The 27,307-nt window shown below is 41.7% G+C and overlaps 1 protein-coding gene across 1 annotated transcript in view; it reads right to left on the reverse strand.

Moving 5' to 3' along the window:
* Positions 1–5,081: 5,081 nt before the first annotated feature.
* The window catches only part of LOC135316455 (solute carrier family 12 member 2-like), a 147,052-nt gene continuing 124,826 nt past the window's right edge, over positions 5,082–27,307 (reverse strand). The window contains exons 20-27 of the mRNA XM_064469903.1: positions 17,013–17,129; positions 16,277–16,318; positions 14,554–14,676; positions 14,260–14,371; positions 12,443–12,529; positions 7,053–7,188; positions 6,105–6,172; positions 5,082–5,222 (exon numbers count right to left, since the gene is read on the reverse strand). Of these exons, the coding sequence (XP_064325973.1) occupies positions 5,087–5,222; positions 6,105–6,172; positions 7,053–7,188; positions 12,443–12,529; positions 14,260–14,371; positions 14,554–14,676; positions 16,277–16,318; positions 17,013–17,129 (821 nt within the window). The 3' untranslated portion in view covers positions 5,082–5,086. The remainder of the gene's footprint in view (positions 5,223–6,104; positions 6,173–7,052; positions 7,189–12,442; positions 12,530–14,259; positions 14,372–14,553; positions 14,677–16,276; positions 16,319–17,012; positions 17,130–27,307) is intronic.

The following is a 27,307-nucleotide window of genomic DNA, read 5'->3' on the forward strand; positions in this document are numbered from 1 at the left end:
AGGATAAAATCAGCCAGTTCATTGTAACAGAGGTGTAACTTGGTGATTAGCCACCCATGTAGCCTTGCCTTTATCTAGAAGCGCAGCAAGAAGTTCTCATGAGAACATAATTTCTGTTTGACAGTAAAAATTATGAATAGAGTTGTTTCCATGTAAGAAAAATCCTCTAATAGCTTGAATGGCTGAAATGGGAGAACCTCTTCTATGGATGAGGTCTTCCCAGAGTCCTACATGTGGATCAGAGGCCCACTGGATGCCATACCACCTGGGGCTCCCACCATCTAAAGCAATGTAAGATTATTTATATTATTCTCTTCTTATCATGTTAGGTCTAATAAACAGCATTTTGAATGATACCTTACACAGTCTGAGTGCCTTTCTTACTGGGATCATAATGGACCAGCACCTCCTGGTGCAAAACATCTTCCAAACCAATTTATTCTACAAGTCTGAAAACTCACAAAAAAGATGACTCGGGTATCTTAAAACCTTTTACATGTCACTTACTCCTGGAAGAGAACATAGAGCTTTGTTTATAAACAGTTCATTATTTTAAAAAATGCAAGGACAAACAATGCACATACCATTTATTCTTTAAGATCTCAGCTCTCTTATTAAAGGGAAAAAAATTAAAATCAAGCCAAGCCTCATTTTGCTAGGTGCTACATACATGGCAAGAAAGTAGCTACCCCGAGACCTTGCAATCCAATTAAACTTAAAGATACCACAGATAAAGAGTGCTTAGAAGGGTTTGGCATGTATCAGCCAAATTTTTTTTCCCTAATAAACCCTACCATATCTGAAATATTACTATTGCTAGTTGAAGGATACACAAAGATTTTAATAAGAATAAAGACTTAAAATTAACACAATTAAATTGTGCAATTAAAAATAAAATGTAATTCTAGACACGGTTAGTCAAAATCCCATGGCAAAGTTCACACTTGAGTTTGAGGTTAGCCTTGAGTTCATATGTTATTACTGTGAACAGCTGTTGTTGGTTGACTCAAATGAAAAAAAAAAAAAAAAGTAATTTCCTTTGAAGTGCAGGCTTCTGTTAGAAGGAACTATGTTTTGGCCTGGTATGCTTTCTAGATTATTGGTGCTTAAATTACTATGTTTTACTACAGGCAACAATGCTTTATTTTTATGCTTATATTTATGCACTTTACATCTATGGTTTGATTTTTTCCTTACCCCCACTGCTCATCAGAGATGAGTTACATTAAAAAGACCAACATATTTTTAAAACTCATAGGTTAACACTAGATTATCAGGCACATTCCTTTGTACATACAACCTCTTCCCTGCTTCATGTATATTTAAAAAATACAGTTCTAAAAGTTAATTGTCATGATTTAACCCCAGCCAGCAATTAAACATCACACAGCTGCTCACTCACTCTCCCACAGTGGGATGGGGGGAGAACTGGAAGGGCAAAAGTGAGAAAACTCATGGATTGAGATAAAGACAGTTTAATAATAATAATAAATTGTAAGAAAAAAAAAACAAAGAGAGAAGAAAATAAAACTCAAGAAAAACAAATGATGCAAAAGAAAACAGTTACTCATCACCAACCGACCCAGCCCAGCCAGTCCTCAAGCAACAGCAGCCACCACCAACCTCCACCCCCTGTTTTATTGCTGAGCATTACATCATACAGTCTGGAATATCCCTTGGGGTGGGGTGAGAAGCAGAAAAGGCCTCTACTCTGTGTAAGCACTGCTCAGCAATAACAAAAACATCCCTGTAGTATCAACACTATTTTCAGCACAACTCCAAAACATAGCCCCATAAAAGCTACTATTATGAAAGTTAACTCTATCCCAGCCAAAATGAGCACAAGACTCCCCCAGCCCCCACCCCACTTGCCCCTGTGGCCTGTGTTGCAGGGGTACCCCTCACTACTCTCATTTTCCCCCAACCCACCCCAGAGAAAAGCACATGAAAGAAGCCCCAACTCTAACCCCAGCTCTCCTTACCTCTGCTGCTTCCCAGTTCCTAGTGTGCTTAACCCCAGTGCAGGGGAAAGTGGCAGGCTGAGGAAGCACAGGTGCTACTGAGCCACTGTTGAGCACCACCCCCCCAGGAATACAGTACGCCTAAGAAATGTTCTGCTGGGCCACTGCTTATCCCCACCCCACCTAGGCCAACAATTTAACAGCCAAAGGACATGACAGAATAACCTCTCCACAACAGCTAATATGGATATGAGATGCCTGCAGCTGACATGAGTGTGGGGCTGCTGTGAGGTAGTATGTGGGGTATTAGCAGACTGCACCTGATCTGGCTTGGCAGAGTGCTGTCAGGGGCTCTTTGAGGTGGGGGTGGTAATTAAAAAAAATTAAATTCAACAAACCCTTGACAATGTAAATTGATAATAATAATCTTCATCCAGTTTCCATTTTTTTTAGCTTGGAAAGTATATGTGAAGGGAAATAAATTATTTGTGAATTAAGCTAATGGAACTAATACTGGCTTCAAAAGAACATACGGCCCCTTCTAATTGAAGCAATGTAGCTAAGTTTGGAATACTTTACAAATAAGAGAGTCTTAGAACTTGCTATATGTGATTAGCTAGAAGGGAGTCTGGAGAGACTGTATCCTTGAGTAGAATAAATAAAGGAAATGTACTAGAATAAGCTAGTTTAGTATCAGTAAGAATTGTGTAACCAAGCCAAAAATGCACTGAGCATGCCCAGAGACTAAGTTCAACCAGCGGACATGGTGAGGAAGACTATCGACGACCACCAGAGGCCCCTAGAAGACCACCAATGAACATGAATGCACATGTGTTAAGGACATTTGCATAAATTAATGAGTTCCAAGAATAGTATGAATATGATAATAATTTCCTAGAAATCTAATGAATATGTATATTTTGATTGCATATAACCCCTGTAGAAGAGCAACTCGGTGCACACACTAGGTGGAACAATCCCCTGTGTGCCCAGCACTGCAATAAAGAATGCCTGCTTTCTAAAACTATAAGTTGAAGTTTAGAGGGTTCTTATATTTTCCAACTTACAGTATCAGAACTGTATGACTATTTAGATCAACAGGTTCTCTAGCAAATATAAGGATCTAGAAAAAAACATTACATACCTCTTCCTATCCCTTTACACACTAAAACCAGATAAGAGCCAAAGACACAGAAATTTGCAGTGTGCTTTTAACAAGTATTCCATTTCCATTAGCCTCCAAATCTCACTTTGTCAAATCCTAAATTTAAATACATGGAAACACTTATTTGAGAAGTATTTATTAAGGACATAGATGAGTTCTAAAGTTATCAGGGATTAATTTTCAAATAAAAATTCTCTCATCCAGCCATACTAGGAAACACCAAAATTGATATAAGAAGTTCTCAAGTGATTTCAAGTATCATTTTATACGAGAAGACAACTTGCCATTTCTTAAATGCTTCAACTAGTTAAGGAAGGAAGTTAAGGCTGAATTTGCCTTGCTTACTAGCGGCTTTGACATCGAAGGTCTGAAATTTATTTTCCCAATATATTTCCTTGTATCCCAATGGGCTACAAGCTTGAGGGGAAGAGGTGTTAGTCAGTCCTTCAGTAAGAGGCAAACAAATTACATATCTATCTAAAGAATGCAGTTTACCAACAACCTGACTAGTGTCTATTGTACCGTGTAAAATATTTTTATCTTGAATCATAATGATTTGAAGCTATACTGTGCCACGCAATGACTAATTGCTTTGTTCTTCAAAAGGAACTGTTACATTTCAGTTTGATCTTGGATTTAGCATAAAAATGTACCTTTTCTGTGCATGCTTAAATGAAAGTCACTGAAGCACTGTTAAACTGATCCAGTAACACGTCCAATACTAATATCAAATGGCTGTGAAATTTTTTTAGGCAATACTTTTTATCCAAAATGTGAATTTAAAAAACATTTCACATTATTAATCTTCATATAAAGGCTCAAGTGAAATTTTTTGTATAGGTGTTCATAGTAGACTAAATTATCAGGTTGCCCAGAGAGGTGCTAGATGCCCCATCCCTGGAAACTTTCAAGGTTAGGTTGCATGGGGCTCTGAGCAACCTGATCTAGTTGAAGATGTCCAGAGGGGTTGGAATAGATGACCTTTAAAGGTCCCTTCCAACCCAAACTATTCTATGAAGGTGTCAAAACATACAATGAAAAGACACAAAATTGGCAGTTTCTTTATTAAACATAGAAAACCTATAAAGTAGGATGTAGGGAATAAATCTAAATTGCTAGATAATCAAATCTGAGTATTATTTAATTAGACTAAATATATTTTTTGACAACTGGATGAACTGACCTAAAACCACCAAAAGTAGTTAATGTTATCCATGTATCTCAAACTAATGGCAAAGTAGTACACAATGTCAAATTTTTGAAAAGGATCCTCTCAGCTAGTACAATTAGTTTTATTTTAACTGTTACAAAATTTAGTAGTACAAAGTCTTGACAATAACATCAGGCATATGTCTTACTCCAACTGACCTGCCCCAGTTCTCACCTTTATTTTAAATCTAATGGATAACTAAAAAAAAAAAGCCCACAAACTTTCTGAACAATAGAAAACATACAGTACTAAGAACTAATAGCTCAACAGAAGACTGAAAAGCAGCATTCATTTTTATTGTAATATAGAAGATACTAGAAACTAAAGGAAGTCTGATCTAAACTTAGTTGAAGGCAGATTTTGACATTCTATAAAAAATTAAAATAGAATATATGGATGAGATTTGGTTAATTTCAGAAGGCACCTCAAGGCTAAAAGGCTTTCATAAATTTATAATCCTTTAAAAAATAAATCCGTTTTATTGCTGCTATTCAAATCACAAAGAAAAAGCTTGTTTTGTTCCTCAGTCTAACAAGGCATCCTCCCCCATTAAGCAAGATTAATTTAGAGAAAATATAGAATAAAACTGAAGATGTCACAACTTTATAAATACAGTGGCTTTCCTTGTGTGGTTTCAAACCAGTGAAATAGTGAAAGCGTCACTTTTTGCCTCTGTGATGTTAATAATCTACAGACCATCTCAGTCACTTTCCTCTGGGTACTGAAGTAGCTCTCCCATGTGCAGTACTCTTAAGAATAGAAGGTAAGAACACTCTGATGATTCCCACGAACAAGGAGAATTGGTGGTAGATCTTCAGAAAGAGCTTCTAACCAGGCCATGTATAGTGCACTGGAAACTGCACCTTTTCTTGCAACTGGCAAACTCCTACAAGTCACAAGAAAGAAGAAGAAGAAGAAAAAAGCAATGAACAGTTAGAAAAAACTTGTGGAGTACAAGTCATATCCTATAAAAATGAAAATATAATTCTGCAGAGAGATATTAAGTCCAATTTCCTATACTTTTCAGGTTCAACTCAGTTAAATTCTGAGAAAAAGTAAAGAGTTCATATTTTAAGTACCACAGGTCTTTTATCACCATTTTATATTCAGGCAGCTTCACAATGAGTTCTCCTCAGCTGGAGAAAGTTTCTTTAAAGACTCTTCAAGTCTTTAAAATAGAACTTTTACTTATGGTGCTAAGTCTATTTTTCTTTCCAGAATTCTTCCAAAACACACCATATTGTTGTCTTTTGAAAAACTACTGGAAGTCTACTTGCACTGCTCAAACTCCATTTGTGGTACTACTTCATGGAGCTCTGAAGCAGGCTACTAAAGAAAAACATGGTGAAGAAACTACAATCTGCATTCTGATTGTTTACAACAAAAGTAATGCCATGGAAATGCATCAGCAAATAACGTTAATCAAAAGTACCTTTATCTAGAGAGATTTCCCAGAAAAAAAAAAAGAGTTGAAAAGAAGAATGCGAAAGAGAAGGGAATAGTTGGCATGCAAGAGGGGAATGAATGCGAGAATCTCAAGATGCACTGCAGATGTGGAGGTAGTCATCTGAAGTAACATATCAAAAGCATGAAACTACATAGGCCATTTTTTTATGCATCAGTAATTACTTCCAGTACTGAAACTTGCTTGAGTATTTCTATGCTTTAATGTCAAGGCAGTCTTCTTCCTAACCTGTATTTATATATATTTATAGTTCAAATTACAGTAGTATATCAATTAGAATAACCATAAAAATTATTTACTCACATAACAATTATGTTAGCTGCACTTGAATGTTCTTTCAGCAACTCATTTAGCCTAATCTGACGATAAGTCTGTATTTAAAATGAAATTTGTTAGGAAGATCTTTTATTTTTATATATAAACTAGAAAAAAATTTAATCAAAAAACAAAGCCCAGTTGTGATCAATTGGTATGTATCATTTATAGAAAGCATATACTTCCCCCTCAGTTTGGTAACTTGTTCATTTGTCTGAGATACCTATTGTTCCAAGGCCACGAGAGAAAAATATTGGTAAGCTTAGAAACATGCAAATAAGCCAAGTACTGCAAAAGCTAATATTAAGATAGTCCCTCTACTAATGATATCATCCTTCACAGCTGCTGGAAGCAAGAGCCCCCTAAACTCTCTCCAAGGTTTGTTTAACTATTTCCTGTAAGCTACTAGTGAGCCAGTGTTACAGAAGCCCCACCTTTGTTTGGCAAGCCTCTCTCCATAATGGACCTCCTTTTTATACTACTGTATCCTTGCTTAGCATCTTAAGCAGCTCCCCACCATTCTACTACTGATGACTTCTTTCTTAAATTTGTATTCATACAGTCATTTTCAGTTTTCTCTTTCACATCAGCTATAGTGCTTGTTGCAGCAAACATTTGGAGTTAGCCATTTCTTATAGTTCTGTTCTCAGCTGAAGTCTAGTGTCTACAGAAACAAGCTATCAGCAGACAAGAGAATGAATTACTGCAAGTATCTCACTGAAAAGTTTTGGGGTTGTTTGTGAACATCGGTAACAGCGAGGAATTAACTAGTTCATTAACTAGATTATTAAGATGCTGCTTTCCACCAATTATTCATAAAAGCATCTATGGAAGAGAATAACAAGAATCAGCTCATTAATTATATCCACAAATGCCAGTAGAAGGAGGGGGGGAAAATTAACAACATTTAACATAACTGTTTAAAGAATACAGCACCTTTGTTCTGCAAAGCTCAAGTTCATTATCTGTTATCCTCCAAGGTTCACTTTCCTTCATTTTATCTGCAACTTCTTGTTCTTTGTCATCTTCATGAAGTCTGAATGGCTCTATCATTTCTTCAAAAGCTGCAATACTGGAACAATTAAGAGAAGAGCCATATTAAAACAGATATGGTACTAGTCTGTACATCAGCAATGACTTTCATGCTATAGGAGAGAGGAGTGAGAATATGCGAGAGAAACAACTCTGCGGACACCAAGGTCAGCAAAGGAGGAGAGGGAGGAGGTGCTCCAGGTGCCAGAGCAGATTCCCCTGCAGCCCATTGTGAAGACCATGGTATTGCAGGTTGCCTCCCTGCAGCCCATGGAGGACCCCACACCAGAGCCGGTAGATGTGCCCTGAAGGAAGCTGCAGCCCATGGAGAACCCACACTGGAACAGTCTGTTCCTGAAGGACCTCACCCAGTGGAAAGAACTGCAGCCCATAGGTGGGACCCCATGCTGGAGCAGGGGAAGAGCATGAGGAGGAAGGAGCAGCAGAGACAAAATATTATGAACTGACTGCAACCCCCATTCCCCAGTGCCACTTGGGGGGAGGAGGTAGAAGAGTCAGGAGTGAAGTTGAGCCTGGGAAGAAGGTAGGAGTGGGGGGAAGGTGTTTGTAGATTTGTTCTCATTTCTCGCTATTCTACTCTGTTATTAATTGGAAATAAATTAATCTTCCCCAAGTTGAGTCTGGTTTGCCTATGATGATAACTGGTGAGTGATCTCCCTGTCCTTATCTCAACTCATGAGCATTTCGTTGTATTTTCTCCCCCTAAGAAAGGAGGGGGAGTGATAGAGCAGCTTAGTGGGCACCTGGAGGACAGACAATACCAACCCACCACACTTGAAAGTTGAAGAGTACTAGCTTAGAAAGTATATAGCAACTAACAATGATTTATTCAGAATTAAGTTTGAAAGAGAAGTTTAACATGCCACATAAAAAACCAAAACCAAACCCTCCACCAAAAAACTAGCTATCAAGGACTCATGTTAGTGCTGTTAAGATTTTGGCTTTGATATATTTTTTTTCTTTTTAATTTTTCCAGTACAGTCTAAGAAACATGTTCAAATCCAAATAGCTAGAGCCATCTTGTCTACAGTCTTCCTGTTGCATTCTTTAGGATGTCAAGTGTATTCTCAAGTTACTTGAATGTTACAGCAATGACTTTGAAAGAAAAAATAGAAGGATAAAGAGGCATTAATTTATCTTTCTAAGAAAAACTGATCTCATGCTAATTTTTCAATCCATGTTATGATATTCAAATAGCAAATAAAGGCTGCCATGGATTAGGAAAGGTAACTTGTCTTTGAATTGCCCCAATATGCAAGACATGTGAGAGGTGAAAAAGTAATCAATGTTAAGATTGTAGTGGAACAGACTGAAATTTCCAATGAAATAATTAGATTTTGATGGCATTTAAATATTTTTATAAAGAATGCAAAGTATTGCCAATCTTTTGTGGTTTCAAATTACACGCTATGGAAGGTTTTGTGTTTTTTTAAAAAAGTAAATCATCTTACTGTAAATTGCAATATCAGTATATGTAACATGTTACCTTCCACGTAGTTAAACTCTTCCCCCGTGCCCATTTTCAAACTGAGGCATTCTTGTTCCTCTAGGAAACCTCCACATTATATAAAGAATATGCTTTTATTTCCCCTACCCTTAGCCTTAACAGTGTTTTTTACTGAAGTTAGTTGATACAATGAATTCATTTTCATCAAGAGTGAAAAATACCAAATGTAATCTGTTGCTGTTTTTTGACAGAAGAAAAAGAAGTGTTAACAATAGTCTATTATACAGCAAAGCATCTACCTAATCTTATCCACCTAATTTACAGCTATTGCTAACTCTAACTAGATTTCTTAAAAAGGTTTTGGATACATTTTGGAGAATTATGCCACAGAGATTGTAAAAAATGTTCAGAAGAAATAACTCATTGATCACTTCAATTAAATGTGACCCATGTAATTCTACAATCTCAACTTTTTAATGCATGCAAATGAGCGCTACCTATGATTTTAGGTATTTTACAGTAGCAGTCCCCTATCACAGGAGCAAAGGCATCCAAAAAGTACCAGAGTGTCAGAAGTACTCTACCATTTTAGTTACTTGATATATTCTGGATGTTTAAGAAAAGGTGAGTAAAAAGTAGGATGTAAAAGAATACATATTGCATTTATATAAGTTGTAAACAGGTATTTCATAATTTGCATGACAATTCAAAGTATTCAGATCAATATTTTCACTTCAACACACTAAAGATGACCCGAAGGAGAAAGGTGATCTTTAGGCATCTCTTGATATTTTTAAATCTTATAGACACATTCTACTATGAAAAAAAAAACCCCAACCAGTACTGAAAGCTGTCTACGATTACTATTGTTTAAACTTGAAAAAAAAATAACCCAGAAATATCACCTGTATGACAATTCCCACACATCTTAAAAGTTGCAACTTAAAAGTCCAAGCTAATTTAAAAAGCAAAAAAAACCCCTCACAAGAACAACACCCCGCACAGTACAACAGGCTACTTAAAGACAAAACTTCATTACCTTAAGCTAAACATCCAAGTAAGATTAAGACCACTTAAAACTATTGTGAGCATTCCTCTTCTTTACAGAGAAGATTGCTCCAGACAAATTGCATTTTTCTAACTGGATGTTTTCTAAATCTAACATTTGGGTCTGGATAGGATGGAGTTAACTTACTTCATAGCAGCCTGTATGGTGCTGTGCTCTGCATTTGTGACCAAAACTGTTGATAGCACACCAATGTTTTGGCAACAGCTGAAAGTGCTTCCAGTGTCAAGCCCCCCACAAAATCCAGTAGCCTGAATAGCCTGGGGGGTGGGCAGGAGGTTTTGGGAGGGGACATACCCAGGGCAGCTGACTAAAACTGACCAAAGGGATATGCTATACCACATGACATCACACTCAGCAATAAAAGCTCGAGGAAAGGAGGAGGGGGATGCTCATGATTATGGTGCTTGTCTTCCCAAGCAATGGTTATGTATGTTGAGGTCCTGCATTGGCTGGACGTTTGCCTGCCAATGGGAAGTAGTGAATGAATTCCTCTTTTTGCTTTGCTTGCACATGCAGCCTTTGTTTTCCTTATTAAACTGTCATTATCTTGATCCATGACTCTCTTACCCTTCTATTTACTCCTTGTGTCATGGTTTTGGCTGGGATGGAGTTAGTTTTCTTCACTGTAGCTGGTGTGGTATGTTTTAGATTTAGTGTGGGAATGGCGTTGATGGCACACTGATGTTTTAATTGTTGCTACGTAGGCACTAAGCATTGCTAGGTGGTGCTTATACTGGTCAAGGACTTTTCCAGCTTCCCATGCTCTGCCAGGGACATGGGGAGGGGAGGAGGCATGGCAGGGACAGCTGATCTGGGCTGGCCAGGGGGGGATAATCCATATCATATGACATCATGCTTTGTATATTAATTGGGGGGAGTTGGCCAGGGGAAGGAGCAATCATGGCTTGGGGACTGGTGGCATCAGTAGGCAGGTGGTGAGCACTTGCATCACTTGTTTTTTTTTGTTTTATTCTCTTCCTCCACTGGTTGTGGTGTTTTCCTTTTCATGATATTATTATAGTTGTTTGTATTATTAATAATTACTGGTTTATTTTAATTATTAAACTGTTCTTAACCCACAAGTTTTCTTACTTTTGCTCTTCTGATTCTCTCCCCTATCCCACTAGGGTGGGGAGAGTGAGCGAGCAGCTATGTGGTGCTTAGTTGCTGACTGAGGCTAAACCACAACACCTTGTTTCACAAAAGAGGGGAGTGAGTGACAGGCAAGGTGGGTGTTTGGCCACTGGTTGGGGTCTACCCACCAGTCCTTTCTTGGCACCCAAGATGGGGACTCTAGGAATTCTAGATAACCACAGTAATTGGGAGAGGTAACAGGAAAAACTTGGACTAGACATTGCCAGGGAATCAAAAAACTGTGGGGAATTTTTTGTTGGTGAAAAGTGGCAAAGGGATGAGAGGTGGAGTTTTATTGTGTGTATAAATTATCCACCTTTATCAGTGTTATGAAGATATTACTTTGATTTTGGTATGGGGAATTGTTTTTTGTTGATGTAAGCAAAGTTTGTGAAGAGTATATTATGAATGTATATTTTAATGAAAATTCTAAAGTATATGTTACATTCCACCCCTTGCCTCTATGAATTGGGTGCACATAGCAAGGTTTTGGTACTGGAGGGAGGGGTGAAGGGGTGGCCCCTGTGAAAAGAGGCCAGAGGTTGCCCTGTGCTGGACACACCCAGTTCCAGCCAGCTCCACAATGGACCCACCACTCTGGCAAAAGTTGAACCAGTCAGAAAACATGGTGGCATCTCTGTGATAACATATTTAAGAAAAGGGCAAACACCACATAACAGTGTGAGGGGGAAAAAAAGTGAAAAAAAAACAAGCCTGTGAACACCAAGGTCAGAGAAGGAAGGGGAGGAGGTGAGGTGCTTCAGGCACCAGATATTTCCCTGCAGCCCATGGAAGAGACCACAGTGGAGCAGGTATTCCCTGCAGCCCATGGAGAGGACCAAGCCAGAGCAGATGTCCACGCTGCAGCCTGTGGAGGATCCTATGCAGGAGTAAGTGGCTATTTCCTGCAGGAATTGCAGGCCCCTGCAAAGTCCATGTAGGAGTAGGTTCTCCTGACAGGAACTGCAGCCTGTGGAGGACCTACTCTGAAGCAGGGGAAAAGTGGGAAGAGGAAGGAACATCAGAGAGGAACTGTTATGGATTGACCCTAATTCCCCTTTCACCATTTCTCCTGCACCTTCAGGGGAGGAGGGGAGGGGGCATGGGGGTATAGAGGAGTTGGGAGTGAAGGTGAGCCTGGGGAAAAAAGGGGATGGGGAACGTGGTGTTTTAGTTTTTGCTTTTGTTTCTCACTATCCAAATCTCTTCTAATTGTCAGTAACTTAAATCCATTTTCCCCAAGTCTGTTTTTGCCTGTGACAGTAATTGGTAAATGATCTTCCTGTCCTTATATCAACCCATGGGCTTTTTCATCTTACTTTCTCCCTCTGTCCTGTTGAGAAGGGGGAGTGAGAGTGCAGCTTGGTGAGGGTTTGGCTGCAGTCCAAAGTTAACCCACCACATAGTCTAAGGACCAGAGGTTAATACATAGGCTCTGTATGTTATAGGACCTAATTCATAAAAATTCTTAAGAACAAAATACTCTAAATTAATAAAAGAAATTAAGACTTTACCTAACAACCAGGTGGGTTTTTTTGGGAGGGTGCGTGTGTGTCTGTAGGGGGGTGTGTGTGTAGGGGTAGGGGTGGGGGTGTGTAGGGGTGGGTGTGTGTTGAGACTTACTTTTCTACCTTTGGCTTAGTATTAATATCTCCAAGGACCATGATGTCTGAGAAATCTATCCGAAATCTGCTGAGCAAAGTAGCCATCCTGCATCAGAAAAAAACAAGCCTTTATACAGTGAGCGCATCTTTTATAATTTACAGGGTAAATAGTCAGGAACTTGGTACTAAAAACACTAGTTCGAAAACAAAAGCAAACATGTCCGCCCTCCAAGTGTGATAGGGGTAGAGGGGAAAAAAAATCCCTGTTTGAACAGAACTATTATACAAAACTGGCATACTGCTATAGATCAATATACTTTGGCAAATACATTTTAAAAAGCATAAAATAAGACCCCTCCCTTAAAGCCAACCCCAGAAAATACTTGAGGAACAGAGAAAACATTACAGAAAAATTAGTGTAACCTGAGGTATCTCATTCAACATAATTTGGGGGAATGGAACGATGCCTAACAAATTTGGTTTCCTTCTATGACAAGGTCACCCACCGAGTTGACCAAGGAAATGCAGTCAACATGATCTTTTTGGATTTCAGTAAAGCTTTCAATACTGTCACTCACAGTAGCCTCCCAGACAAAATGTCCAGCATATAGCTGGATAAACACATAATGCAGTGGGGGAGCAATTGGCTGATGGGTCAGGCTCAAAGGGTCATAGTAAATGGGGTTACATCAGGCTGGTGGCCAGTCACTAGTGGGGTTCTGCAGGGATCCATCTTGGGGCCGGTACTCTTTAATGTCTTCATAAATTACTTGGATGCAGGACTGGAAGGAACATTAATTATGTTTGCTGATGACACAAAATTGGGAGGAGCTGTTGACACTCTTGAGGGCAGAGAGGCCCTGCAGAGGGATCTGGACGGACTGGAGAGTTGGGCAGTCACCAACCATATGAAGTTTAACAAGGGCAAGTGCCAGATTTTACACCTGGGGCACGGCAACCCTGGATGTACGTACAGACTGGGGAATGAGAGGCTGGAGAGCAGCTCTGCAGAGAGGGACCTGGGGGTTCTCATTGATGGCAAGTTGAACATGAGCCAACAGTGTGCCCTGGCAGCCAAGAGGCCTAACCATGCCCTGGGGTGCATCAAGCACTGTATTGCTAGCCGGTCAAGGGAGGTGATTGTTCTGCTCTGTCCTGGTGCGGCCTCACCTCGAGTACTGTGTGCAGTTTTGGGTGCCACAGTACATTAAGGATATAAAGCTACTAGTGAGTGTCCAGAGGAGGGCTATGAATTTAGTGAAGGATTTAGAGGGGAAGCCGTATGAGGAGCAGCTAAAGTCACTTGGTTTATTCAGCCTGGAGAAGAAGAGACTGAGGGGAGACTTTATTGAGGTCTACAGCTTCCTGACAAGGGGGGGAGGAGGAGGGGCAGGTGCTGACCTCTTCTCTGTGGTGACCAATGACAGGACCAAAGGGAATGTCAGGAAGGTGTGCCAGAGGAGGTTTAAGTTGAATATTAGGAAAAGGTTCTTCACCCAGAGGGTGGTGGAGCACTGGAACAGGCTCCCCGGGGAGGTAGTCACGGCACCAAGCCTGACAATATTCAAGAAGCACTTGGACAACGCCCTCAGAGATATGGTGTAAATTTGGGTTTGTCCTGTGCAGGGACAGAAGTTGGACTTGATGATCCTTGCGGGTCCCTTCCAACTCAGGACATTCTATGATTCTATCATTCTGTTCTGGTGGAGGGAGAACAGAGTATGATTAAACCTCTGCTAAAGAACAACTGAAAGAAGGCTACTAGGAAGAGAAAGTGATCTACTGTATACCATTTTCCATTAGCATTTGAAATGAAATTTTTAAAGCTAAACTTACGCTCTTCTGTCATGATCAATCCTGTTTATTTTTCCACCAGTGAACACTCTGATCTTACAGTCTTTCCACTTTTTCTTGGTTGTAAGAAGATAAGGAATCAACAGTGTCAACCCTGTATTTTGACCAGAGTTCAGGAACATATCAGAAAACATGGCATCTTCCAAGAAAAGGTTTTAATAGTAAAACTTTATAATCTATATATGAACTGACTGAAAGATATCTGTCAACAACTAATTCAAAATCACTTCAATATTGTTTTCCAAATACTTGCTGATAAAGTACAAATTATATTACCTCCATCATCAAAGAGCCACCAGACATCAATATTGCTTTTGCCTTGCTTCTTCAGAAACTGGGTACTAGCATCAAGAAGTCTTTGGTCAGCCAAATTTAAAGGAGAAAATGGGCCTTTTGAGTCTGGAAAAAATATATAATGGCAGATTATTTTTGAACTGTTTTGCTTAATAACCCCCAAATCCAAATGCAATATCTTAATATAAATGTTTTGTGATAGCTGTAAGTTGAAATAGAAGTAGTTTTGAAATTATCTTTTTCTAGACTCCAAATTTTGATTTAATAGATATATACTAAGCTATATTTAGGGAGTTCGCAAACTCACACGTTTAGCAGCTACAGATTTAAACCTCCAAGTCATCTAGCAGATGTTTGACAAATAAATGATTTGTTAGATCTTTACATAGTCACTTGCCTGAACAATTGAACTAATATCACATACATACTTCAGAGCATTAGATCATGTGCTGTTGCTACCTCTTGCATGACAAAAATCTTACTCCCCTGAAAAACATGTAGACTCTAATTTATAAGTAAGAACTGCCTCTTAAGCACTGTTCTTCATTCCTTAAATCCATTTTTCTTTAAGCATGTGGTCAGAAGAAAAGCTAGCTCTAGCTGTTAGAATTCTATCTTTTTGTAGAAAGTAGTGTTTTGCATGTGCAAGGCTCTGAAGCACAATATAGACTAGCTTTATGTAACCAAGACAGCTACTGCATCTACTGTATAGATACTTATTAGAACAAGACTACAATGGCGTCGTCAATTGGTTTAATACATACAAATATATAAAAGTACTATAGGAAAAAACCTAACTCATTTCCCTTAGCTTAAATCTGAATTTGAACAAGAAACAAGAGTTTGATATTCATCTCAGTCCTTACCTTATTAGGAATTTTTAAATTCAGAGTACATCTGTGACTGATTTAAATTACTACACTACTATACTGCATACTAGAATTTCTTCCAAACTTCAAGCTGAAATCTCACTTTCCATTATTAAAAAATAACAACTTCTAGCTCTTAAAACTATGAAGTAAATGTCAAAAGAGTTGGATGTATTTTAGTTGAGGCAAAAGTATTTGCTTAACTCTCAAAAAAGCCTAAAATAAACCAAGAACTGCTTAATTAATCTCTATCCATACTATTTGACTACTTCACCTTATTTCAGCCATTAATCTCACTGATTGGCTATAAGCTCTGTAAGCTGTTTAACAGTTCCAAATACTATAGCAACAACTATGACTTCAGAAGATCTATTGAATAGTGTGATACAACACTTGAGAGTATACCACTGGATAATCCTTCCCTTACTGCTAAATCAAGTAGTAATCCAATAAAATATCTGAGACCCAGAAACTAAGCAAGCTCCTGAATACATTTCAATATCAATTATAAAGAACAAAGTTAAAAACCCAAACACCTAAAAAACAAACAAGTGAAAAACCCAAACCCACCCCACATTCACATTTTGGATGCATACAGAATCCTTTCTCGGTAACAACCTGTTCTGGGAACTTGCACAAACTTTCATTTTACCACAACCTAATCCTTGAAGATAAACCAACCATATTCCAACTCAAGTATAAAGAAGCAAATTAACATTGTATGGTTGATATTTTCTCTCTCTGGTACATGCATACACAAAAAGGAGTGTGAAAGGAAAATCGAAATTAACAATGTGAAAGAATTATTTAACACAAAATGGTGAAAAATGCCTGCCTTTTTTTCAACAGTGATTGCATTGGAGTCTCTCCATCCTCCTCTGGAATATGTTTAAACATAGAAAAGGAAGAGGTTCATTTCCTTTGTGATGTTAAAACACAACTATTTTATATTAAAAAAAACATAGAAAATAAAGGTGTAGAATGAAATAGTTTTTCATATGAAAAGAGTGTCCTAATAATGACTTAAAGAGAGACAAACCCAAAACCCAAATCCAAACATTTCTCACTTAACTATGAAGTCACTTTAATCTTTTTCCTTAAAAAGATGAAAGTCAGTTAATGTCAAAGTATCCTGAATTATTTGTGCCTGTTAATATGCATGCAATAAAATATTCTAGTCTGAGGTAAGGAACCCTTCATAAATTTAGCAGCACTTTCAATATATAGCTTTGTGGCCTGCTTCTCACTCAATCTCATTAACTACTTAAAACAAACAAAAAAAAAATCTATTGTAGTTTGTAGTCTACCAACTATTTTATTTAGAGGCCTAAGGCTCAAAGATTTATTTTATGTACTGGTAAATTCTAGAACAAGATACTTAAATGATTAGACATCAATGGCTAGAAAAGCACGAGATACTTCTGTTCCCCAGACAAAAAAAACCCCAACCCTATCTAGTTCCTTGGGAGAAGGTGGAGGAGGGAATGAAAACAGAACCAGAGAGAGAAACAGTAGGAATTCAAGTTTCATTGCTAACTAGAAAGTTAGCTTTATGTAGAACAGTATTTTTACTAGATGATGGAACAAAACCTATAGAAAAAGCATCTGTCTCAGCCTTCTTGCTATAACCCACTTTTACTATGACATCCTTGTAACATAGAGATTTTTCTTGCAATGACAGTATCTCTTCTTTGAAGAAGCAAAGAAACACATTATAAACCACTTATATTTGTGCCAAATGGTATCAGAGAGAGATACATAACTATACCGGCAATGTTCACAGTAGTTTAAACTATACTACAACTATCATGCTATAGAAAAGAACAAAAATTTATATCAACTGATTCAAAGTACAAAGAAGCTCCTTTGAAAAAAGCTTTAAATTCCTGCTACTTCCTTCCCAGACTTTTGGGGTCTATTGCATTACTATAGGCTAAATATAAAACAGAGCTAGCTACTACTGAGAAAGTACAAACTTCATGTCTTCGTGTTTGTATTATGTGCATCTTCTAAAAATGTAAAAATATAAAAACACAGTACCTCTAGCATTTGAAGAAATTAAGAACTAAACAGAAACATTGGCTAGAAATGTTTCTCATGTTAGCAGAAATTCCCTCCTTTGATCAAAAGGAAAAGCCTCTGAAGAAAAAAAAATTATTTTAATAGAAGAAACACTAAGTACAAAAAAGAACTACTAATACCAAAATAATGTTAACTAAGCATCTGTATAGAGAAAAAAATTTTTCAGGTGTTGCTGTCATGATTTACCCAGCAACTCAGCCCCACACAGCCACTCGCTCACTCCCCCACCTGCAAGATGGGGGAGTGAATCAGAAGGGTAAAGCTTGTGAGTTGACATAAAACAGTTTAATAATTAAAACAAAACAATAACAACAATTATGCAATGAAAAGGAAAATAACAAGAGAGGCACAAACCCCAGGACAAAAGGGGAATGACCAACCAAAACAGAAAACACCTGACATAACCACCCACCACATACCAACTCCCCTGGTTAATACCACATAGTATGGAATGAATATCCCATTGGCCAGTTTGGGTTAGCTGTCTTGGCTATGACCCCGCCCCTCCTGGCCTCTTGCCCATGTGGCAGAGCATGGGAAGCTGGAAAGGTCCCTGACCACCACAGGTGCTACAGTGAAGAGAATTAACTCTATCCCAGCCAAAATCAGCACATTCTCCACCCCTTATTCCATACCATTTGTACCATGCCCAGGTCTCATACCATCCAATACAACCATATCAACCACCACCCCTCCCCTTCCCATCCTTTAACACAATACACAGACATCATTCCCTTAGTTTATGGACCTTCCCCGTAAAATATCCATAAAAATGTCCATTGAGTTCACCCAGTCCATGACTCCGGGCTGCATCTATCGTATCTGGCATATCAGTGTTTCAGGGTGGGAGAGATGGTGTGTGTGGTGTTGGGTTGCTGCATACCAAGTCAGTCATCGTTCCATCACTGCTGCACTTTGCTTGTTTCATCAAAGTTCATCATCCATGAATTGGGAGATTTGTACTATGATATCATTGATATGGCATATAGCAACCACAGAAGAGATGAAATACAATATTATATAGAAGTTCAAATTGTGCCATCCAGTTCATTGGTTGTTTAAGCCCAAAATCAAATCCCCTTGAGGCACACATCGGAATTCTCCATCCTCCCGCATCACCCACCAAGTGCACCCAGGTCCTCGAGCAAAAGCAATCCCACGAATGGGTTTGCCTTTGCCTGAAGCAGGAAGAACCCAGACTGTTTTGCCCCGAATACTTTTTGTGTGCACTACAGGGACTCTATCCCCTTCCACAGTACACAAAAGCTCCAATTGGGCAGGGCCAGCATGATTGGCAGATCCCCTTTTTTTGACTAGCCAGGTGGCTTTTGCTAAATGTGTATCCCAGTGCTTAAATGTTCCACCCCCCATTGCTCTCAGTGTAGTTTTTAACAGTCCATTGTACCGTTCAGTTTTCCCAGAGGCTGGTGTGTGATAGGGGATGTGATACACCCACTCAATGGCCCATGTGTCTATGTGTCTATGAGGTTATTTCGGAAATGAGTCCTGTTGTCTGACACAATTCTCTCTGGGGTGCCATGTCGCCACAGGACTTGTTTTTCGAGACCCAGGTTAGTGTTCCGGTCAGTGGTGTGGGAGACAGGATATGTTTTCAGCTAGCCGGTAGTTGCTTCCACCATTGTAAGCACATTGCGCTTGCCGTGGCGAGTTTGTGGGAGTGTGATATAGTCAATTTCTCAATTCAGCCTTATGTTACCAGTCCATATCTACCTGAGCCACTTCAATCTCAGCAGCCTGATCCACCTGCTGGTTGTTCCGATGTTCTTCAGTGGCCCGACTCTTGGGGACGTGAGCAGCCACATGACGTACCTTTACAACCAGGTTCTCTACCCGGGCAGCAATATCTTGCCACAATGCAGCATCCCAGACGGGTTTTCCTCTGCGCTGCCAGTTGCTCTGCTTCCACTGCTGTAGCCAGCCCCACAGGGCATTTGCCACCATCCAGGAGTCAGTATAGAGATAGAGCACTGGCCACTTTTCCCATTCAGCAATGTCTAAGGCCAGCTGGATGGCCTTTACCTCTGCAAACTGGCTCGATTCACCTTCTCCTTCAGCAGTTTCTGCTACTTGTCGTGTAGGACTCCATACAGCAGCCTTCCATCTCCGGTGCTTTCCCACAAGGCGACAGGACCCATCAGTGAACAGGGCATACTGCTTCTCATCTTCTGGCAGTTTGTTATAGATTCGGGCTTCTTCAGCACGTGTCACCTCCTCCTCTGGTGATAATCCAAAATCTTTGCCTTCTGGCCAGTCCATGATCACTTCCAAGATTCCTGAGCGACTGGGGTTTCCTACTCGAGGCTGCTGGGTGATCAGTGCAACCCATTTACTCCAAATAGCATCAGTTGCATGGTGTGTAGAGGGGACCTTTCCTTTGAACATCCAGCCCAGCACTGGCAGTCGGGGTGCCAGGAGCAACTGTGCTTCAGTACCAACCACTTCTGAAGCAGCTCGCACCACTTCATACGCTGCCAATATCTCTTTTTCAGTTGGAGTAGAGCGAGCTTCGGACCCACTGCATCCCCGACTCCAAAACCCTAGGGGTCGACCTCGAGTCTCCCCTGGTGCTTTCTGCCAGAGGCTCCAGGTAGGGCCATTCTCCCCAGCTGCAGTGTAGAGCACATTTTTTACATCTTATCCTGCCCAGACTGGCCCAAGTCCTACTGCATGAACTATCTCCTGTTTAATCTCTTCAAAGGCTTGTCGTTGCTCAGGGCCCCATTTGAAATCATTCTTCTTCCGGGTCACTTGATAGAGAGGGCTTACGATCAGACTGTAATGTGGAATATGCATTCTCCAAAAACCCACAATGCCCAAGAAAGCTTGTGTTTCCTTTTTGCTAGTTGGTGGAGACATGGCTGCTATTTTGTTGATCACATCCATTGGGATCGGACGACATCCATCTTGCCATTTGATTCCTAAGAACTGGATCTCTTGTGCGGGTCCCTTCACCTTACTTTGTTTTATGGCAAAACCAGCCTTCAGAAAGGATTGGGACTATTTTCTCTCCTTTCTCAAAAACTTCTCCCGCTGTGTTGCCCCACACAATGATGTCATCAATGTATTGAAGGTGTTCTGGAGCTTCTCCCTGTTCCAGTACAGTCTGAATCAGTCCATGGCAAATGGTAGGACTGTGTTTCCACCCCTGGGGCAGTCGATTCCAGGTGTACTGGACGCCCCTCCATGTGAAAGCAAACTGTGGCCTGCACTCTGCTGCCAGAGGGATTGAGAAGAATGCATTAGCGATATCAATTGTGGCATACTGCTTGGCTGCCTTTGACTCCAGTTCATACTGAAGTTCTACAATGTCCGGCACGGCTGCACTAAACAGTGCAGTAACTTCATTCAGGCCACGATAGTCTACTGTTAGCCTCCACTCTCCATTAGACTTCTGCACTGGCCATATGGGACTGTTTGATGGCATTAGGGTGCACTGTGCACCAGTGTCCACTAAAGCTTTATACTCCTGTGGGTCGGACGTGCCAGGCCATCGGATCCACACAGTCCAGTAAGCCTGGTTATCCCTTTCCTCCACCTGGCTGGAGGAAGGGCCCCTCTAGTCCTGATCCTAGTATTCGTCACTCACTTCTTATAAAGATGAATCACAAGTGTCTCTATTAGGCTCAGAAATAAAATCAGCACTTCTACTCCTCTGTCTGGGTACTTGCTCACTGGAAACTGGAGCAGCAGCTTTCCTGGAAAATCCTCCCTGAGTGATTGTTCTTCCTTGCAGCTCACGTACTCGTGCCTGTAGGGTCGAGGTAGGCTTGCCATCCCACCTCATCATGTCCTCTCTGTGGTCATGCAGGTAGAACCATAGGGTGGCCCGTGGTGTGTATCCCCTGCTTTGAGCCAAAGGACACTTATTCCTAACAGCTGAGACACTACTCTGTAGAGGTAGGGAGCAGGACATATCTTCTTTGAGTTGCTGGACCTCTTGAGATAGTTTCTCCACAGCAGAGACGAGCGAGGAGGAGATATTTGTTTCGTAATCCCGGATTCTATCAATCACCTCTGCCACCGTTGGTTTCTCGTCATCTTTCCAGGACATCACTACCAATGAGATTGCATGCGAAGATGGTGTGCTCCGTACAAACTTCCACCACATGGGTCGTGTGCACTCGGCTTCATCTGGGTCTTTGGATGACCGTTGATCATCCAGGTCTCCATAAATCACTTCAAGCACAGCTAATTCCCTTAGATACTGGATGCCTTTCTCCATAGTTGTCCATTTTCCTGGGCGATATGTAACATCTTCTTTAAAGGGATACCTTCCTTCACTCCGGACAGGAGTCGCCTCCAGAGGCTGAGGGCTTGTTTCCCTTTTCCAATTGCTTTGTTAATGCCTCCTTCCCCAGAAAGGGATCCCACTTGTTTGGCTTCCTTACCCTCTAATTCCAGGCTACTGGCCCCATTATGCCAGCATCGGAGCAGGCAGGTGGCAATTTGCTCCCCTAGACCACGGCTGAAATCTTTTCGCATATCTCACAACTCACTCACGGACAGGGATCAGGTAGTCTCCATTTCATTTATAACTTCTTCCTCCTCCTCTCCTTGTGATGGCCCTGCGTCTTCATCATCCCTTTCTAAACGAGTTGACTTCTGCTTTCAGGTTTTCTTCTTCTGTATGGGGGCGACTGATTCTAGCATGGGTGATTCTCTGGTTCAGCTGCAACGCTTGTCACTGAGTTTGGAGTAGCCGCAGTGCTTGTCGCCGAGGTTGGAGTAGCTGCAGTGCTTGTCACGGGGGTTTGAGAGACCTTCTCTTCCCCTTGGGAGCACTGAATACTGTTGAGCAGGGCTCGGTATGCATGGGCCAGGCCCCAGCATGTTGCAGTGATCTGTGTCTCTCTGGAGTTCTGAGGGTAACAACATCCTCCAAATATTCTACTAGTTTTTCAGGACTCTGCACTTGTTCAGGGGTGAAACTCCAAAACACTGGGGATGCCCACTGCCCTAGGTATTTGCCCATGCTATCCCACATGCCCTGCCACTCGTAACTATCAAGCCTTGGGACAGATCTCTGGGTGATATTCTTAAGTTGCTTTCTAACCTTAGCCAAAACCAAAACAATATGCCCAAAAACTAACAATAAGTATATCTTAACTACCTAAGGATTTTCAAGATACAAAAAGGTTGTTGCAATAAAGGAGGAGACATCATAGAACAAAGTTGCAAAGATACTATTCTGTATTTCCTCCATATAAAAACTCTCAGAGGAGGAGGTATAATTGCTAATTTCGTCAGTGAGGTGGGATCCAAAGTACAGTAAAGGCTCCAGCACAAATCTCAAATACCAGATAAAGCTGAAAACCAGTGCTTGCATAACAAATCTCATAGGCAAAACATCATTAATCACAGCAGACTAAACAAACCAACACCAATCTTTAACACGTACTGCAAAACGAGAACACGGTGCTGTGACTAGCAGCTGTTATTTTCTCAAACCCTCTGAGCCCCACGTTGGGCACCAAAAGAAACCATTGTGGTTTAGCCTGCAACTCAGCCCCACACAGCCGCTCGCTCACTCCCCCACCAGCAGGATGGGGCAGAGAATCAGAAGGGTAAAGCTTGTGGGTTGAGATAAAACACTTTAATAATTAAAATATAAGAATAACAACAACAACAATGATAATGCAATGAAAAGGAGAATAACGAGAGAGGCACAAAACCCGCAGCAGGGTGGAAGGGTTAATGAACAACCAAAACAGCACATGACACAGCCATCTGCCAAGCCGCCGCCACCAGTCCCCAAGCCACCACCACCTCCCCTGCATGCCAACTGCCCCAGTTAATATACTGGTCATGGCATCACATGGTATGGAATGAATACCCTATTAGCCGGTTTGGGTCAGCTGCTTGGCTGTGGCCCCGCCCCTCCTGGCCTCTTGCCCACATGGCAGAGCTTGGGAAGCTGGAAAGGTCCCTGACTACTACAGGCGCTACAGTGACGAGAATTAAGTCTATCCCAGCCAAAACCAGCACAGTTGCTAATGGAACCCTACTGCTGACAAGATGCTTTAAGTATTAAATGTATGGTAAAGGTTTCACATTCTCTGCTATTATATTAACAGAGTCACAGTACTAATTCTATCTGACATTAAGACCCTGTTTTTTGTTTAAAAATATCTGGTGGGTTGGATTGGTGCAACATTTTCCATGCAAAAGGAGAAAAAATATAAACCTTAAACCCAAGTGGAAGATGATCCTTAGACAAGGCCCCAGCCATGGCCCAGACCACCAAGTTTTATTCCAGGCTTGGCCTCAGTTGGACTACTTGATGGTTGAGTTGAAGCAAACTCAACACAGACCTCAGTGGATACTATTAAGACTTTCCTGACACCTTGGAGTTATGCTTTCCCAGTCTTCTCAGCAGTGTCCTGTGTGAACAACAGGCCACACCTTGCTGGTTTTCTCATACTGCTTTGACCTCTTGCACACAGCAACAAGTTCTCTGCCTCCCTCTATTTCATAACACCCTTGTATATTTCCAGTAAAGGAAGAGCCATCTCCTCTTTCCACCTACAAAGCATGAGTTGCATGTCACAATCAGTCTTCCTCATTGTAGCCACAGTGCATGGAGCAGGCTACAAACAAATTAGACATTATCAATTCAGTAGACAGTTGCCAACAAAGTTCACAGGCTTCCTTCATGATTCTGCTCAAAATTAACCTAAAATTATGGTAGTTGGCTTAAGACAACTACCTAGAAAGTAAAAACAAATCTTCTCCGTTGAAAATACAAACTCTTTCCAAATTTACGACAGACTGCTGTTGAGGTCTCTAAGCTGCTGAGGTGAGGGGGGAAAATACATAACAGAGAATCACAGAATCATAGAATGTCCTGAGTTGGAAGGGACCCACAAGGATCATCAAGTCCAACTTCTGTCCCTGCACAGGACAAACCCAAATTTACACCATATCTCTGAGGGCATTGTCCAAGTGCTTCTTGAATATTGTCAGGCTTGGTGCCGTGACTACCTCCCCGGGGAGCCTGTTCCAGTGCTCCACCACCCTCTGGGTGAAGAACCTTTTCCTAATGTTCAACTTAAACCTCCTCTGGCACACCTTCCTGACATTCCCTTTGGTCCTGTCATTGGTCACCACAGAGAAGAGGTCAGCACCTGCCCCTCCTCCTCCCCCCCTTGTCAGGAAGCTGTAGACCTCAGTAAAGTCTCCCCTCAGTCTCCTCTTCTCCAGGCTGAATAAACCAAGTGACTTTAGCTGCTCCTCATACGGCTTCCCCTCTAAATCCTTCACTAAATTCATAGCCCTCCTCTGGACACTCACTAGTAGCTTTATATCCTTAATGTACTGTGGCACCCAAAACTGCACACAGTACTCGAGGTGAGGCCGCACCAGGACAGAGCAGAACAATCACCTCCCTTGACCGGCTAGCAATACAGTGCTTGATGCACCCCAGGGCATGGTTAGGCCTCTTGGCTGCCAGGGCACACTGTTGGCTCATGTTCAACTTGCCATCAATGAGAACCCCCAGGTCCCTCTCTGCAGAGCTGCTCTCCAGCCTCTCATTCCCCAGTCTGTACGTACATCCAGGGTTGCCGTGCCCCAGGTGTAAAATCTGGCACTTGCCCTTGTTAAACTTCATATGGTTGGTGACTGCCCAACTCTCCAGTCCGTCCAGATCCCTCTGCAGGGCCTCTCTGCCCTCAAGAGTGTCAACAGCTCCTCCCAATTTTGTGTCATCGGCACACTTACTTAATGTTCCTTCCAGTCCTGCATCCAAGTAATTTATGAAGACATTAAAGAGTACCAGCCCCAAGATGGATCCCTGCGGAACCCCACTAGTGACTGGCCACCAGCCCGATGTAACCCCATTTACTATGACCCTTTGAGTTCGACCCATCAGCCAATTGCTCCCCCACTGCATTATGTGTTTATCCAGCTGTATGCTGGACATTTTGTCTGGGAGGCTACTGTGAGTGACAGTATTGAAAGCTTTACTGAAATCCAAAAAGATCATGTTGACTGCATTTCCTTGGTCAACTCAGTGGGTGACCTTGTCATAGAAGGGAATTAAGTTTGTGAAACAGAGCTTTCCCCTCATGAACGCATAATGGCTGGGACTAATCACTGCGTTGTCTTTCAGGTGTTTTTCAATAACTCCCAGAATAATCTTCTCCATAATTTTGCCAGGCACAGAAGTGAGACTGACAGGCCTGTAGTTACCGGGGTGTGCTGGTTTTGGCTGAGAAGGGGTTAATTCTCCTCACTGTGGGGGTCGGCTACCTTTCCAGCTTCCCACGCTCTGCCGCGTGGCGGGAGGGGGGCTGGGAGGGGCAGGGCCATGGTGGGGGCGGCTGACCCCGACTGGCCAATGGCAGGTTCATTCCATACCATGTCACACCATGACCAGTATATTGAGGGGGGGCAGTGGCAGCTCGGGAGCGCGCATCGTTGGGTCGGCGGGCGGCGGGCAGCTGCGGTGCATGCGGTTCGTTTCGGCAGTTCGTTCCCCCTCTCCCCTCCCTTCCCCCCTCCCCCGGGGCTTTGCGCCTCTCATTGTTCTCCTTTACATTGCATTTCTGTTGTTGTTTCTTTTAATTTTAATTATTAAACTGTTCTTATCCCAACCCACGAGCGTTACCCTTCTGATTCTCTCCCCCATCTACCGGTGGGGGAGTGAGCGAGTGACTGTGTGGGGTTGAGCTGCCAGCTAAACCATGACACAGGGTCATCCTTTTTGCCCTTCTTGAAGACTGGGACTATGTTTGCCAGCTTCCAGTCAGCTGGGACCTCTCCAGATTCCCAAAAGCATTGAAAAATCATTAAGACAGGTCTCACTATGATGTCAGCCAGCTCTTTAAGTACCCTCAGATGAATCCCATCAGGCCCCATTGACTTATAGGGATCTAGCTGGAGCAGCAAGTCCTGCACTAGTTCAGGGTTGGTTGGGAGTTTATCATTCCCATAGTCATGGTTCTCTAGCCCAGGGCTCTGGGACCCCCAGAGCCCACCATCGGTGTTGAAGACTAAGGCAAAGAAAACATTAAACACCTCTGCCTTGTCTATGTCCCTGATTGTGAGGTGACCATGCTTATCAAGTAACAGGCCAATGTTATTTCTGGACTGCCTTTTGCCACTAACATATTTTAAAAAGCCCTTCTTATTGTCCTTCACAGTACTGGCCAGCTTCAACTCTAACTGAGCTTTGGACGCATGTATTTTCTCCCTGCAGTGGGGAACAGCATCTCTGTAGTCCTCCCATGTCACCTGACGTTGCTTCCACTGGCCATATACTTTCTTTTTTCACCTTATTTCTAGAAGGTCCCTGCTCAGCCAAGCTGGCCTTCTTCCTCGCCTGCTTGACTTCCTACATTTTGGAATTGCCTGCTCCTGCGCTCTTAGGAGGTGGTACTTAAATAGTGACCAGCACTGATGGACCCTAGCACCTTCAAAAGCTTTTTCCCAGGGGACCTTACCAAGCAATTCCCTGAGCAACCTGAAGCCTATTCTCCTCATATCCACAGTTGAGGTCTTGCTGGCAGTTTTCCTCCTGTTACCATAGATTTTAAACTTGACTGCTTCATGGTTGCTGTGGCCAAGGCAGCCACCAATCGGCACTTCCCCCGCAAGACCCTCTCTGTTAATAAGCAACAAGTCGAGGAAGGCACCTTTCCTGGTCGGTTCCTTTTAGTACCTGTACCAAGAAGTTATTGTCCAGATGGTTTAGGAATCTTCTGGACCTGTTTGTACCAGCTGTGTGGTATTCCCAGTTGACATCTGGCAAGTTGAAGTCCCCC

This window comes from Phalacrocorax carbo, chromosome 19 (genome assembly GCF_963921805.1).
Source record: "Phalacrocorax carbo chromosome 19, bPhaCar2.1, whole genome shotgun sequence".
NCBI lineage: Eukaryota > Metazoa > Chordata > Aves > Suliformes > Phalacrocoracidae > Phalacrocorax > Phalacrocorax carbo.